At 32.6% G+C, this 14,014-nt stretch overlaps 1 protein-coding gene across 2 annotated transcripts in view; it reads right to left on the bottom strand.

Annotated features, from left to right (window-relative positions):
• Window positions 1-827: 827 nt before the first annotated feature.
• LOC116775267 (transcription factor Sox-17-alpha-A) overlaps window positions 828-14,014 on the bottom strand; it is a 60,246-nt gene continuing 47,059 nt past the window's right edge. For both annotated transcript variants that reach the window (XM_032668135.2, XM_032668136.2), the window contains one exon: window positions 828-3,271. In XM_032668135.2, the coding sequence (XP_032524026.1) occupies window positions 2,043-3,271 (1,229 nt within the window). In that variant the 3' untranslated portion in view covers window positions 828-2,042. The remainder of the gene's footprint in view (window positions 3,272-14,014) is intronic.

Genomic DNA, 14,014 nt, shown 5'->3' on the forward strand with positions numbered 1-14,014 from the left:
TGTTTTGAGGCTGAAAAGAGGTTTTATTATCAGTTGTAGTGAGACTATTTTCTAATGTTAAAATATATGTTTTTTTTTTTAAAGTTAAAAAGCACTTTTTTCTTTTAAATAACGCATGTTTATTCCATAAGGTTGGGACGTTCATTTCCTTGGCGTTATTTATGAGTACACTCCCCTTCACACTTACATGGTTGAGATCATAAAATGCGTAAAATTTACAATGAAGCAATTTTGTATTTCACGTATGTATATATTTTTTTATTAGTCTCGTTTTGTAAGTCATAATTTGTCATTACTATGTTAAAGATATTCTGTGATTCGTGTTGTAATTACGAGTAACATATAAATTGACTTCGTTTAAAATAGTTTCTGAATATAATTAAAGGTAAAAAAAGATAAATCAATAAAAATAACCGATTGAGACGAATAAAACGATTTGCATTGAATGATACAAAGGCGATAATCGGTTCTGGATCTCACTACCGAAATATCATTTTATTCATATAGCACGATTTTTACGAACGTAGCAATATTTTGCGATGTGGTCGCATGCACCAATACTGGGCGTGTTAGCGGCGAGGGTCATAATTACAGATGATCGGATCTCAGGGCGATGTGGACCCAAATTATTTAGTAATTTTAATTTTATTTGTACTTAGGGGCGTTAATAACTCTTTTGCACACACCGGGCCGTCATGATAAATGTTTTATTGTAACTAATTATTACGTTGTATTCGTATTCGTTTATAGAATACGTTATGATGTATGAATATTTATTCGATTGTATTCTACAACATGAACTCTACGAACAAATGAAATACAGAATATTTAGAATATAATTTTTTATTTCATTTTTTTTTTAATCGTAAATTTTCTTACAAACAGGAAGAACCTAGTTTTCGCGGTGCGAGTGTCTTTTTTCGTTTAACATCTATTGTATTGCGTAAACTAAACAATATTATAATTAACAATTTAGTACAAATCATATTATTAACTATGAGATATTTTCATTATATGCTCTTACATTTTATACAGATAATTTTTGTTAATAACAACACTAATAGTTATAAAAAAAAAAAAATATTGCTTAATCTATATCTACAGGCTTACTGGAAGAGCTATTTTATTAAAATTTGACATTCATATACAAAAAAATAGTTACAAATAAATAATATTTATTAGGGAGTTAGAGTAAGTCTTGATGGATGTCCCAGCAATGAACACACAACCGTCTTTTACAGCACCAATTATATGGTACGCTAAATACATCGAATATCTCAAGATTAACACTTAGGAATTAATCTAAATGATGTATCGAAAATCATATATTTTTGTTTTTTTTTTCTTATCATTATCGATGGTCCCTATTTTGTAATGCATAAAAAAAATATTGGTCGAAACATATTTCATTATATTTATTTATTTAAAACTATTGCCACACATCCGTCATCTCGATGATATTAACAATACAATTTATAACATAACATAATTAGGCAAAATATTCGAAAATATATAAAAAAAATTCTCCGTCGAAAACAACGTACTCAAACAAGATGTCAATATATATATATATTTTTTTATATCAAATCGAATTATACAAATCACAGGTCGACTATCAACATCACAAATAACAGAGCCTAATAAATGTTTACAAGTAATAATATTTAATATAAAAAAAAAAACACTCAACAATATACGTTACCTACATAATTTGATCGTCTACATCTCACCAAGGAGTTAGGTACGACAATGGAACCGATCTCGTAACTCTTTGGGTTCAAAAGAGTTCTTATATGCTAAGTCAACGGCGCCCAATTGGTGGGATGGTACCGGGAAATATATCATACTAACAAAGTAATAAAACGGAGAAAGTTGTGTAATCACTACACGTAAATGACGCAAATTAATTCCAGCTTACACGGGAACATCAAAATTTGCTTTGTAGTAATTTAATTACAAATCCTGAATAAAATTTTGCGAAAAAAGAAAAAACCGGTCCTATGGATTTATAAAAATTGGGAGCGCTGTGCTATCTATCATTGTCAATTGCTGTAACATGTCTGCCGGACGCCAGCGAGTATGACGCTGAACTCGTCGTCAGGTCGTGGGGTCGGGTCTGTTCCGGGGGGTGTGCTGTAGTTCCCAGGCGGGGGAGCCCCGGAGATGACGGAAGCGTACGGTGAGGGGTACATTCTTTCGGAACAGTACTCCGTTCCCTGAGTTTGTTCGCAATACTGCTGCCTGTACTGCTGCTGCTGTTGCTGCTCGTATCTATATTGCTCCATCGCCCCTTCTGCTCCATAGTCCAAATACTTATCAAATTCCCTCGCGTCGACGTCGGACTCCGGAGATCCGGTCCGTATTTCCGGCCGCGGGTTGATTATCTGCTCGGTTTCCTGAGGCTGGTTTGGTGGTTCCTCTGCGAAGTACGGACCCCCTGGGTTGTATTCCTCGTACTCCGTTTTCGGTTGCTCTGGATAGTGTGTGACGTATGAGTCTTCGGTTTTGTACATCTGTTCGTAGTGATCGTAAGGGTGGTACTGGATGTTGTATTCGGTATTGAGAGGACCACTCGGGGCAGATGAGACTCTGGGTGCGGTCGATCCAAGCGCCTGCTGGTCTTGAGATGTCGCAACTGGTGGGAAGAACGTTCCCGTAACCAGAGGCGGCTGTTCAGCTAAAGTCCGACACATCACGTACATGCCGTTAGCCATCCCCATAGCGGCGACCGGCGCCGGGGAGTACGACCCAGGGTTTCTGAACGTTTTGTAAGAATAAGAATCGTTCATTGACGAAGCGTTTATCGCTCTTCGCCTGTCCTCGTACTGGAAGTTCTCCTTTTCGTTCTCCACTGGGGAAGCGTCGGGAGTAGGGAGTGGCGCTTCAGCTGGGGCGCTCCTCCTGCCCTGAGGTTCTGGCGACCTCGCGGGGGAGGATTCCGGTGTTTGAACGTGGCCATTGAATTGGCCGGTTTGGTAGTCCGACGCGAGTGGGGAGGTTCGGTAAGGTGAGAAACCAGCGCCAGGGTTGTGCGTAAAGCGGGTGTCTGGTGAGTCGGTGGCAGTAGCGTACGGGGAGCCGAGCGTGGCGGAGGCTGGGGGCGGAGCGCTAGACGGCGTCGAGGGCTGGTTGGGCCTCGCTTTGTTCTGTTTCCGTCTGCGCGGCCGGTACTTGTAGTTGGGATGTTCCGTCATATGAATGACCCGAAGCCGCTCCGCTTCCTCGACGAACGGCCGTCGGTCTTGAGGGGTCAATGAACGCCATTTTTTACCTGAAAATAAAAATCACATTAATACTTCTGGTTGGCAATTCATATTTATCTTATTGAAAGGAATGGATACAAATAAATCGCAATAAAATTTATATGTATGGTATTACGTTTGATGACATAGATGTGTGTCATCTATAATATAATAAAAAACAATGTAACGACAAATTCATTGACTGAGATAATAAAAACTACTAAAAGTATCAGCTATTAATATTTCTTGCCAAGTTTTAGATAACATTCCGAAGCGTAACATTACAGGAATTTTATGAATGCAAAATAGACACCAGCTGTCACAAAGTAAGACTGAAATAATCACGATAGTGTTTATCAAATAACTATAAAACACCTACACTGAGTGTCTCATAAATAACCGTACGAAAGCAACAGTCAGTTTATATAATGATGCAGAAAATTAAATTCTAAATACGGACGAATAAAGTTTATTTTCCATTGGTTAAAAAACGTAAAGTTGGCGGAGGCATTATCGGGCGCTTTAACAATCTTTAAGGATATTTATCAATGAGACGCTACTTGCTACTGCATACTTAGAGAGGCGAGTTGTCGATAAAAAAGTCGATAGTACGACATTTGATTAAGCAGAGCTATTTATTATTTACGCAACAAAAATGTATGATTATTTAAAAAAAAACATAGATATAGAGCTATAATTTTTCAAATAAATCTAAAAATTATTTGACAAAACAAATACAATTCTAAATGAAACTAGTGTTATTCGGATATACTACGCGGATTTTATTATTTAAAAACTACATAATCCCGACGTTTCGGCTACTTTGCAGCAACCGTGATCACGGGCAGACGAGGTGTGTCTCTCATTAAATACAATTCTATATTTTTTATAAAGTATGAGCGTGTATGAAGTTTTAAGAAAATCATGTGTCAACAAAATATTTGTATTTTGCACAGAACTGTATTTAATACATTATAAAGTTATCCTTTAAAATATCGTAACTGATGCAATTGCCTTTAGATATTTAAACCATGCAACAAAAAACGTAAAGCCAGGTACCATCTTGAACCTGTTTGAGTGATGTCAAATGCCAACTTGACAAATGACTCGGGGGGCTTCCTGTAGTGCTGTTCTTTCCATTAGCTGCTTCGATATCGATGTTTTCTTTATCGATAATGGCTGAATATTATAATGATTTATTGAACCAAATAGACGCTATCATCATTAAGCTTCATATTTATTATGTTTCTTTTGCATATATCATTTAATGTGCTGTGGCAATAAAGAATTAAAGTATATTTTTTGGATTTTTACGAGGAATATATTAAGAATAATATGTACATATATGCAGATATAGTTGTTGTAATGGATATTAATTATAATTATTATAATTTATTGTGATGAAAACAATCATTCATCATTAGGAACGAATCATTAATATGGTTTTTTAAATGTATTTAGTTTCAATGGTTTATTTAAATAATCTCTTAACACATCATAAGACCACCGGTAGCGCTGTAACCTAATGCCATTATCTCCATATTGTATTGTCATTGATAGAATGTAAGTACAGGAAAGAGGTATTCAGAACAAATAATGCTATGTGTCCAAATCGATCCAGACGCATAGACATATATACAGCGTGTATTTTTTATAGTAATAGAATATTAAAAAAAAAAAATTGAAGATATTCTACGAAAATGACAAAAGCTTATCGTTGTGTTATTAATGGCGTCATTAACTCGAGGGTGGTACGGATTCACCACTTAATGACAGATATTCGTCATACTGACAAGCTGTCAAAATGGATACGTTTAGAAATCCGAGTAAATAATAGAAATAGAAATGTCACTTGGTAATATATAAATGTATACAAATTTTTCACACCGGCAGTTATTATAGGTTATAACGTAAAAGTCATATTTTGGATAGTTATACATAATTTTATTCCACAGAAGGGCTGGTCAGAAATAAAAGAATGATTTAATGATGAAACTAATAGATCCAATCAATCAAACGTGTTACAAGACGCGGCGGTCCGCACGTATCATTAATTAGTTCAAAATCATTAATGATCAAAACAATGATATAGACGACTTGATCTTTATGATTGTCTTTATAACTTTAATATATTAAAACGATGAAATAGTGTCACAGAGAGCCGATAGATGGCGGTTATTTTTTGCCGCAGCGGATGTCCAGCGCACGCGCTGCATTCTAAATTCGAAATTTCTGCCATTCCACTCTATCTGGAACGCTGTATCTACCTGTCCCTCTCTCGCGACATTTTTTTGCATTTCGACTCAAGCTCGGTTCTTTTTTCTTTTAAACGTTGCTTTTCTTATACCACTGCGGTGGCAGTGATGTTTTATATTATTTTTAAATTATAAAAACGTACGCAATAAACTAACCGGACGGGGTTATTAATCTATGGTTCGCAAGTCAACTTTGGTATCCATGCTTACACGAATATACTGAGCGGTATCCAAAATATTGATATGAAAATTCAGCATTGTTTGTTTTTATATGTTATTGAATATGTACATAAAAAAAATTAAATTTATTGAATTTATAGATAGGCCAGTTTATGGATTGTAAAATGTATGTTTAATATTTATTATGAAGTTTAATAAAAAATAATATGAACACGTTGTAAGCTCGGTGTTAAGACTGTCATAAAATATAACATAGCTAGCTACCTTCACACATTCTTACAGTCGCATTGAAAACGTTAGAAAATCCTAAGTATTACTAAACAGTAGTGCCCACATTTTAAATTTACAGTGTACCATAAACGACTCATTCTTTATATTTATATATATATTTTTTTTTATCTGTGCATTCCACGGAATGGTCAGAGAAACAAAATTGCCGAGCTGCCGAAAACCATAAAGAAAGCTTTATTCGGAGGCTTATATCGAAACGAAAATACAAGCCGCCTGTGGTGTAAGTCAGCGGAGTTGTCAGTTGTTTTCAATGTTTTATTTTTACGTGTCTCAAAAAATATTATATCTTAAGCACGATAAATATGCGTTATATTTTTGATATTTTATTAGAACGGTATCGTCGATGTAATAAACTAATAAGGTCCATTATAATGTATAGCAAATCATGTTCAAGTATTGTACCACCCACGTACACTACCCCGGCCTGTAATATCTCTTCAACACTAGCCCGCAGCGAGTATTGTGCTTGACGCCCTAGGCCCGCTATTGCCTGTTTTATGTAAAGGGCTGTCTGAAACGTACTCAAGTATGTATTGTAAGAGAATTGTTTGTAACTTCAATGTTTTTTCCTACTTACATTTTGTTTGAGTAAAAACAAATTACAGGCGAAGCTTCTAGAAGCATTTAAATGTTCTAAATTTAAAATTGAAAAAATTTCTTTTTATGAATTTGTCTCAGATTTATTTGTGAAGAATGACGATGAATTGTATGTGGATTTACATTGACGAAACTTTTATGTAAAAAAATTACTGTACCGATTCTGATAAAACTTTACAATACAGATAAGACCAAATATCAGAGTTGCTTGTAGCAGATTAAATTCAATAAAATATATTAATATTTTGTAAGATATATCAGTATTTGTTTCTCCTAATTTGATTGCATTTCTCGGTTACTGGTAGAGCCGCTGGTAATATGTTCATCTCGCTCTCACATATAGATATAGTATATATATCTCTGTCACTCGTGTTAGGATTCTAGTAGCGTACGAGGCAGCCGCGCGTGCGACGTCGTTGGCTTCTTTTACAATTACAAGTAAAAATATAAAATTATCTGATTGCTAAATCTAGGAATTACGTAAAATATAATGAGTTTAAGACATTCATTAAGGATCCATTCAAACCTTCAATAATTCGGAACGAAGTTTTAATATTCTACAAAATTATAACACCTCAATGAAGCAATACAAAACTTATTCGATATTTCTTGATACAAAACGATTGATAAATAAAATTTATTCACATTATCAATTATCATCAATTCTATTCTATACAATTGATTTAGCTACATATCTCATTATCGGCGGTATTATTCCCGCCGCGTGGGTCACGTCGCGAGCACGCGCCTACAACCAGCTCCCTTTCACTACGTTCTGATAACATTTATTGACAATTATCAAATTGATTGTGTGTTATCAATGAAACTGATGTCATAAGCATTATCAATATCTGAACGTAAATAAAAAAAAAAAACATTAATAAGAATTTATAAGATACGTAAAAATAAAAGAGAATACAAATAAAATGAGATTTTCATTTCAATTTATTCGTAAATAAGATGTAATCACTGTATACAATAGCTGTAATTAGATATGAAAGTGTATAAGTCATTTAAATCGTACGATAATCACGTGTAATGGAAACAGCCGCATAGCCGCACGAACGACTTCTGTAACGTTATTATTATACGTCCATATGGTGATAATGGATTTAAATTAAATACGTATAAATATATGAAACAATGAGTATCATTTATAATGAAGGGATTCGTGATGGTGTTAAATAAATTAATTTTAACACATATATATATATATATATATATATATATATATATATAATTGTTTTTGAAGAACAAGTAGTTAATCATAAAATTTAACCAATCATATTGTAGCAACAAAAATTAACATGACGAAGAAAATACAGACACGCGTTGATGTCTTTTATACGGGTGTAATGGTAGCAGAGTTATCAGCGTAGTAACATATATATATGTAGGTAACGGTTAAAAAATGTTCCCGAAGTGTTATCCTTGAGACGGCTAGATCAATATTCGCCGTATGTTCGTTCTGGGAAGCGGTGTAGACAAAGGACGTATTAGAATTCGTTGCGTGTCAACCCTGCATAGTTTGATAAATCTATGAATTTGATAACGATGGACAAAAATGCAATTTATCATTTGATAACTGTGTTAAGGATCAGTTTATGTTGATGTATCGTATGGTTCCAGAATTTATTATTAATTATACGTTTATAGGGATTTTTTTTAGAATCGAATCTTACGTACTAAGTTATTCTGGATTTTAAAATTTTTATGTTCAAATAAAAATATAATAACTTAATTTAATTCGTCAAGTTCAGTTTAAACTGGTTGACGGATTTCAAATCCAGGTTAATTATTTGGTTAAAATTAAAAGTTTCTTTATGTTAACAATGCGAGTTTAACGTATTAAGAGAATATTTTTAAATTTATCACATTAAAAATATATTTAATAGTGATTTTGCTTTTGCTTTTATTTTATATATAATTTGCATTTTTATTACTTTTTTTTTGAAAGTTTCCCACGAGTTTTGTGTGATATTAATGTTGCTTAAATACTATATACATATAATTAAAATAAAATTATTATATAATTTAATTAACGTAACCTTTTTTTTTTGCTAAATTACATTAACAATTATAAATTATCAAATGAATAGAGTTTTATTTGGATTTAATATTCAGTAAATGTTTGAAGGCAGAAGGTTTTATGACCACGAATAAGGAAAAAAATGATTGATGATGTATGTAGGTATGTATTGTATTCCGTCCTCAACTCCTAATAACCTCGTTTTCCATAAAACTGTTTACGTAAATGTTATTACGAAATAGAGTCGTTCGTAGCAAATTCTATGATATATATTTGCTAATAGCAAAAATATTGAATTTAGTTTTACGAATATAAGATATTTCTTAGAAAAAATTCTTCCACGTATCGGAGTTTGGAGACGAATTGGAATAAAATAAGATAATTAAATGTTCACACTACTTCATCCACTATTTTTCAAAAAACGTTCGACTAAACGCAAATTAAATCGTATCCTCACATTGTAATATTGATAACCTGGTATTAATGAAATATCATTTATGGCACAGATGTTTGTTCCCATACAAAAACAAATGTCACTGACCCAAGAAATACAACAATCCGATACAAAATTACAGGGCAATCGTTCGTCGCCCAAATGACAGCCCGTGACAAGCAAATGACATAATTGTCAAAATAGTCACTACGCTGACAAACGCACGTGACATTTACAATAGAGAGAGAAGGACATATAGTTTTAGTGTGAGCCAGAAAGAGACAAATGAGTCGCGTTGCTGTCAATTATAGGCGGGAAAAACGGAATTAGAGGCCACGACCGTGCCGGTTTCAAATTTGGAACCGTTTCGTTCTAAAATCGATAAATCGAACGATTCTGTGATCTAAAATATAAATTGCGTGTGGTCGCTTTTCTAAGAATAATTGAATTTCAATCAACATTCAGTCGTGATGATATACAATTATTAGTTGATTAGTATCTGTGAAGTCATGAATGAAAGCTCATTCATGTCACACACGAAATATGGACGCAATATTTTTTAATAAAGACCATTCTTTGAAGGGACATTATTGAATATACGGTACACAATTTTATGAGCATATTTTATGTGCTATAAGAAAAAAATCGGTAATATATTTGCGAGGCCGAGGCCGGGCCTTTCGACGCCTGTCGTGCATAAAATCCCTGATCATTTCTCCTAATTATACGTGTGCTGAGTTCTGTCGCGATGTGGGTGTTCGAAATATGAAATTACGTCCAAGCGCGAATGTGATACCTTCTTTTTGTTAAATTGTTATGCTATTATGGCATATTTATAAAGAGTTCAATTATTTTTATTTGCGTATAAACATTATTTATTATACTAACTGGGCGTGTTTTTTTTTCACTAACCAGGTGTCATATGTTTTATTTGGGTCGGCCGTAATTTTATTTATCGGTTTTTGATGAGCTATTCCTTTAGTGAGCATAAATTACATTGTATTTGAAATGTTATTTGTTAAATGAGGATTAATGTTATTATATTGATAAAACATATTTGATACTTCTACAGTAACAAGAGATTATATTAAATGAAATGTCAAATGTAGAATTTATAATTAAAATATGACACGTAGTGATGGGTGAAAAAAAAAACAACAATTATGTAGAGTTTAATAGATTCAGCTTTCATCATAAATATGGAGGAAAAGTATGGGAAATGTAGAGCGACTCTCTTTATATTTTGGTATGTGGTTAAGTGTTTATAAAATATTTATATCATTTTAAATACTTTCATCTCGTCTCCGTGATCACGTTTTCCGTAAAGGATATGAAATATCAGGATCATTTAGTTTTAGAATATTAAAAAAGGGGGAGTATCCGAAAAGCTTAGTTTCATTTAAACGAGTACGAGCGAAAATCTTAGATGTTATTACTGTGAATCATTCTATTGGCATCTAAACACTTAATAATCTACATGTATTTTTCAATAAAATGCCATAATAATACATTCGGTAATTTATAGGAACAAATACCAATATAAAAAAAATTCTTGACAATGTCTGGAGTTAAACTTGACGAACTAGGTATCGTGAATTTTTATTTGTTATCTGTGACATGTATAACATAATAATGCCTAAAATAAAATCAAATAAATTACAATAAATATAAGGCCGTTAAATCACGTATCCACGAACGCTTGCACGTAGCTAGAGGAGTTTTTGGTGAAGCGACCCGTGACGTAGCTTCCTGTTAGGTGCTATGACCCCGACAACTTATAGCGAATGTTCGGCAGGAAATTACGTATTTTGATCCCATTTTATGGTCTACTGACATTCGATTTTTAATCGATACCATTAGACGTGCTTCCTGTATTTTTTTAAATGGATTTTTTTTATGAATATGTCTAGGAATTTTGAGTTAAAAATGAATAAGTTATTTATCCTCTCTCTGTTAATAAATAAAACTAAGTCTTAATTTCATATCTAAAACTATTAAACTTGATCGGTTATTTTTTTTTATGAAAAATATAATTAACTTGGCTTCAAAATAAAATAAAAATGTTAAAAAGAAAAAAGTGGTAACACTGAGAGCTAAAAAGAGATGCCTTAATGAAATTACAGTTTTTTAAACCACATTTCCAGCGATTAATGTTATAAAGTAGTGCAATATGCATGGAACTCTTTTCCCATGACGCTAACTGTTCTCAGATTGTTCATATCACTTTTTCAGCATTAATTAGTCAAGGTCAGTGATCTTTGACCGCGCTTTTTATTGAAAATCATAAACACTATCACACAAATATATTATGAAAGCAATTTCTGTTATGAGAAGACGGGAAAAGGAAATTGTGTAAGATAGATTAATAGGAAACTAGTTGTATAATGTAGAAAGTGTCGTATGTAGATTTACAGTTTTAAATCATGCTTTTATATCCGATTACGTACAATCAATAATTGTTCCTACATAGCACACGAAATTTGCTTTTTAACGGCAGTCACTAAATAATGTAGCGAAAAATATGTTTAATACGTTCCAAATTCAAAATCAACGAAGGAGGTTGGCGTCTTTTAAATTAACCAAGGAGGTCAGCGTCTTCAAAGAGTTTGTTTGAGTATATAACCTATATTCGTTCTTTCTCCTTCCTCGTATGACCCTAAACAAGTTCAAGCTTTGACCCTCGATGCGTAACTTCCGTGTGCCCTCGGTTCACACGTTCGTATGAGAAAACTCCGATCACCGTTAGTGGCATTTTTTTTATTGGCAACACCAAAATAGTCTATGGCATGCCGTCTGCGCCATCTTTTTATCGAGCATTAAACGAGTCTGATCTTTTTTTTTTTTCTTAATTAAATAGCTTGAATCTGATTATAAATTATATCAAGATGCGTTTAAATCATATAAATACTCAAGCTGATATTCGTTTGAGTAACATTATCATGAAATTAATTTTAATGTTATCGTTGATGTGCTTTATGATTTAACATGTTATAATGATGTTTGTACAAGAAACTCCATTACATGCTAGTTGATTTTAATTACCATATATCATACAATATCACGTTTTACACCAACCGAGTATTCATTTTGATAAAACCACAAAAAAATATGTGATAACAATTAAAACTACACCGTAATACAATAAATTTAGAGTCATTTTTGTAATTTACCCTCCGTGGCTTATGGATTATTCTAATGAATTCAGTCATTAGTGTATTTTTTTTTGTAAAATGTGTCTTAATTTATGGGAATAAGATTGTTATTTGTTTGCTATGTTAGATGTAATGAAATTATGGAAATCAATGGGCGGTTCCAGTCAGCTAGTTCTTGCTGGTTTAGAGGCGACAGTTTTTAATAATCTAGTATATTGTAATAGATGTCTTAAGTACTTAATAATAAGATTGAATTCATCTTAATGGAACTCCTAGTTGGATGTTACTTTTCCGATAAAAAGTGGAATCTACCCGTTTCGTATTACACGGCTGTTTAACTTTATATGGTCGATTTATTTACAAAACCTCTTAAAGTATTACTTACTGTCTCACTTTATTTTACATAAACTATAAATCAAGATTTTAATATTACTATTTTTTCTATGCAAGTAAATATTTTTTTTAATGGAGTAAATTTTTACCAGCTTTGCGGTAATATTGTTACAATAAAGATGAAAATTTATTGATAATTTGGGTTGTGAATGTCATCAAAATCGGTCCAGTAACTTTAAGTTCAATCAACAAGGAACACACGGACTGTTGATGTCGAAATATTGTAACTATTAATTTTTTGCGACTTCATAATTTTGAATTTTTGAAGAATTTTGCTATAATTTAACATTTGTGTGCTATTCTGACGTATTATCTATACTATTGTAAAGTTTAATTAGAATTCATTCAACAGTTATTGAGATAAACTCTAATAAACACACATACACAGAACTTTCCTTCCGCAATCAACTAGATTATAAGAAAACATTCGAAATTTAAATTCAAAATGTAACAGTTATAATTAATGTAATTTAGTTAACCGTAGTTTTGATACAGGAGCCTAATTTTTTTGAGAAACATATTCAATTATCGTATCGTACATGGTAACCCCAAAAAAAAGCATTAATTAAAACGCGAATCTCTATTTGTACTGGCGACACATATAATTAAAATATTAGAGAAAGTTGCCACAATCATGAGAGACTCCCACGAGACATCTCGCGTCGCACACTTATGTAGATCATGGTCTTGTGGCAAAAAAAAAAAATCGTGAAACTGAGCACAGTTCAGACTTAATATATTAGATTTTATTAACCTCTAACGTTTGCGGTAAAACTGAGATATACATAATTATGTCGCGCTCAATTTATGTACACCTTTGAGAAACTTCTAGAAACTTTGATTTTATAAATTCTGTCATATATATTTTTAGTTTTTGCGTACGTGTGCTCTTATTGTCTATGACGAATGCCTTAATTTTAATAAATATTCCATTTTGAATCCTAATATAATTTATTTAAACGCAAAATAAGCATTTTCTTCTATATATTTCCAACAATGTTCAAACTTTTATGTCCAACAATGTGGTTTTTTTTTTCATTCATCCGATTTCTTGATATATCATTCAGAATTGTTGATTCTGCATACAGTATACAGCATTTCAATAGAAAAAAGGTTTTAATATGAGGTCAATAAAACAACCTATAATTTAAACTCATCGCTCAACTCGAACGACTGTTGGTTCATGAATAAAAATCGACTTAAGTCATTAAAATTCGAGCGGAAACTTACATATGAGAGCAATTTGCTTACACCCCGTTTACATGCAGTGAAAAATAAGGCTTTAACACTCTATGATAAGGTTTAAAATTCATCAAAATACAATCGTTATGTCGCGGCTGACCGACCATTTGGTGCAAAGTTGAAAGAACAGTGAGATCGGCGTAAGAAACATATTGCTAATCTTCAAATATCTGGCTTTATATCAAGAGTAGAATGTTTTT

Source organism: Danaus plexippus, chromosome 25 (genome assembly GCF_018135715.1).
Source record: "Danaus plexippus chromosome 25, MEX_DaPlex, whole genome shotgun sequence".
NCBI lineage: Eukaryota > Metazoa > Arthropoda > Insecta > Lepidoptera > Nymphalidae > Danaus > Danaus plexippus.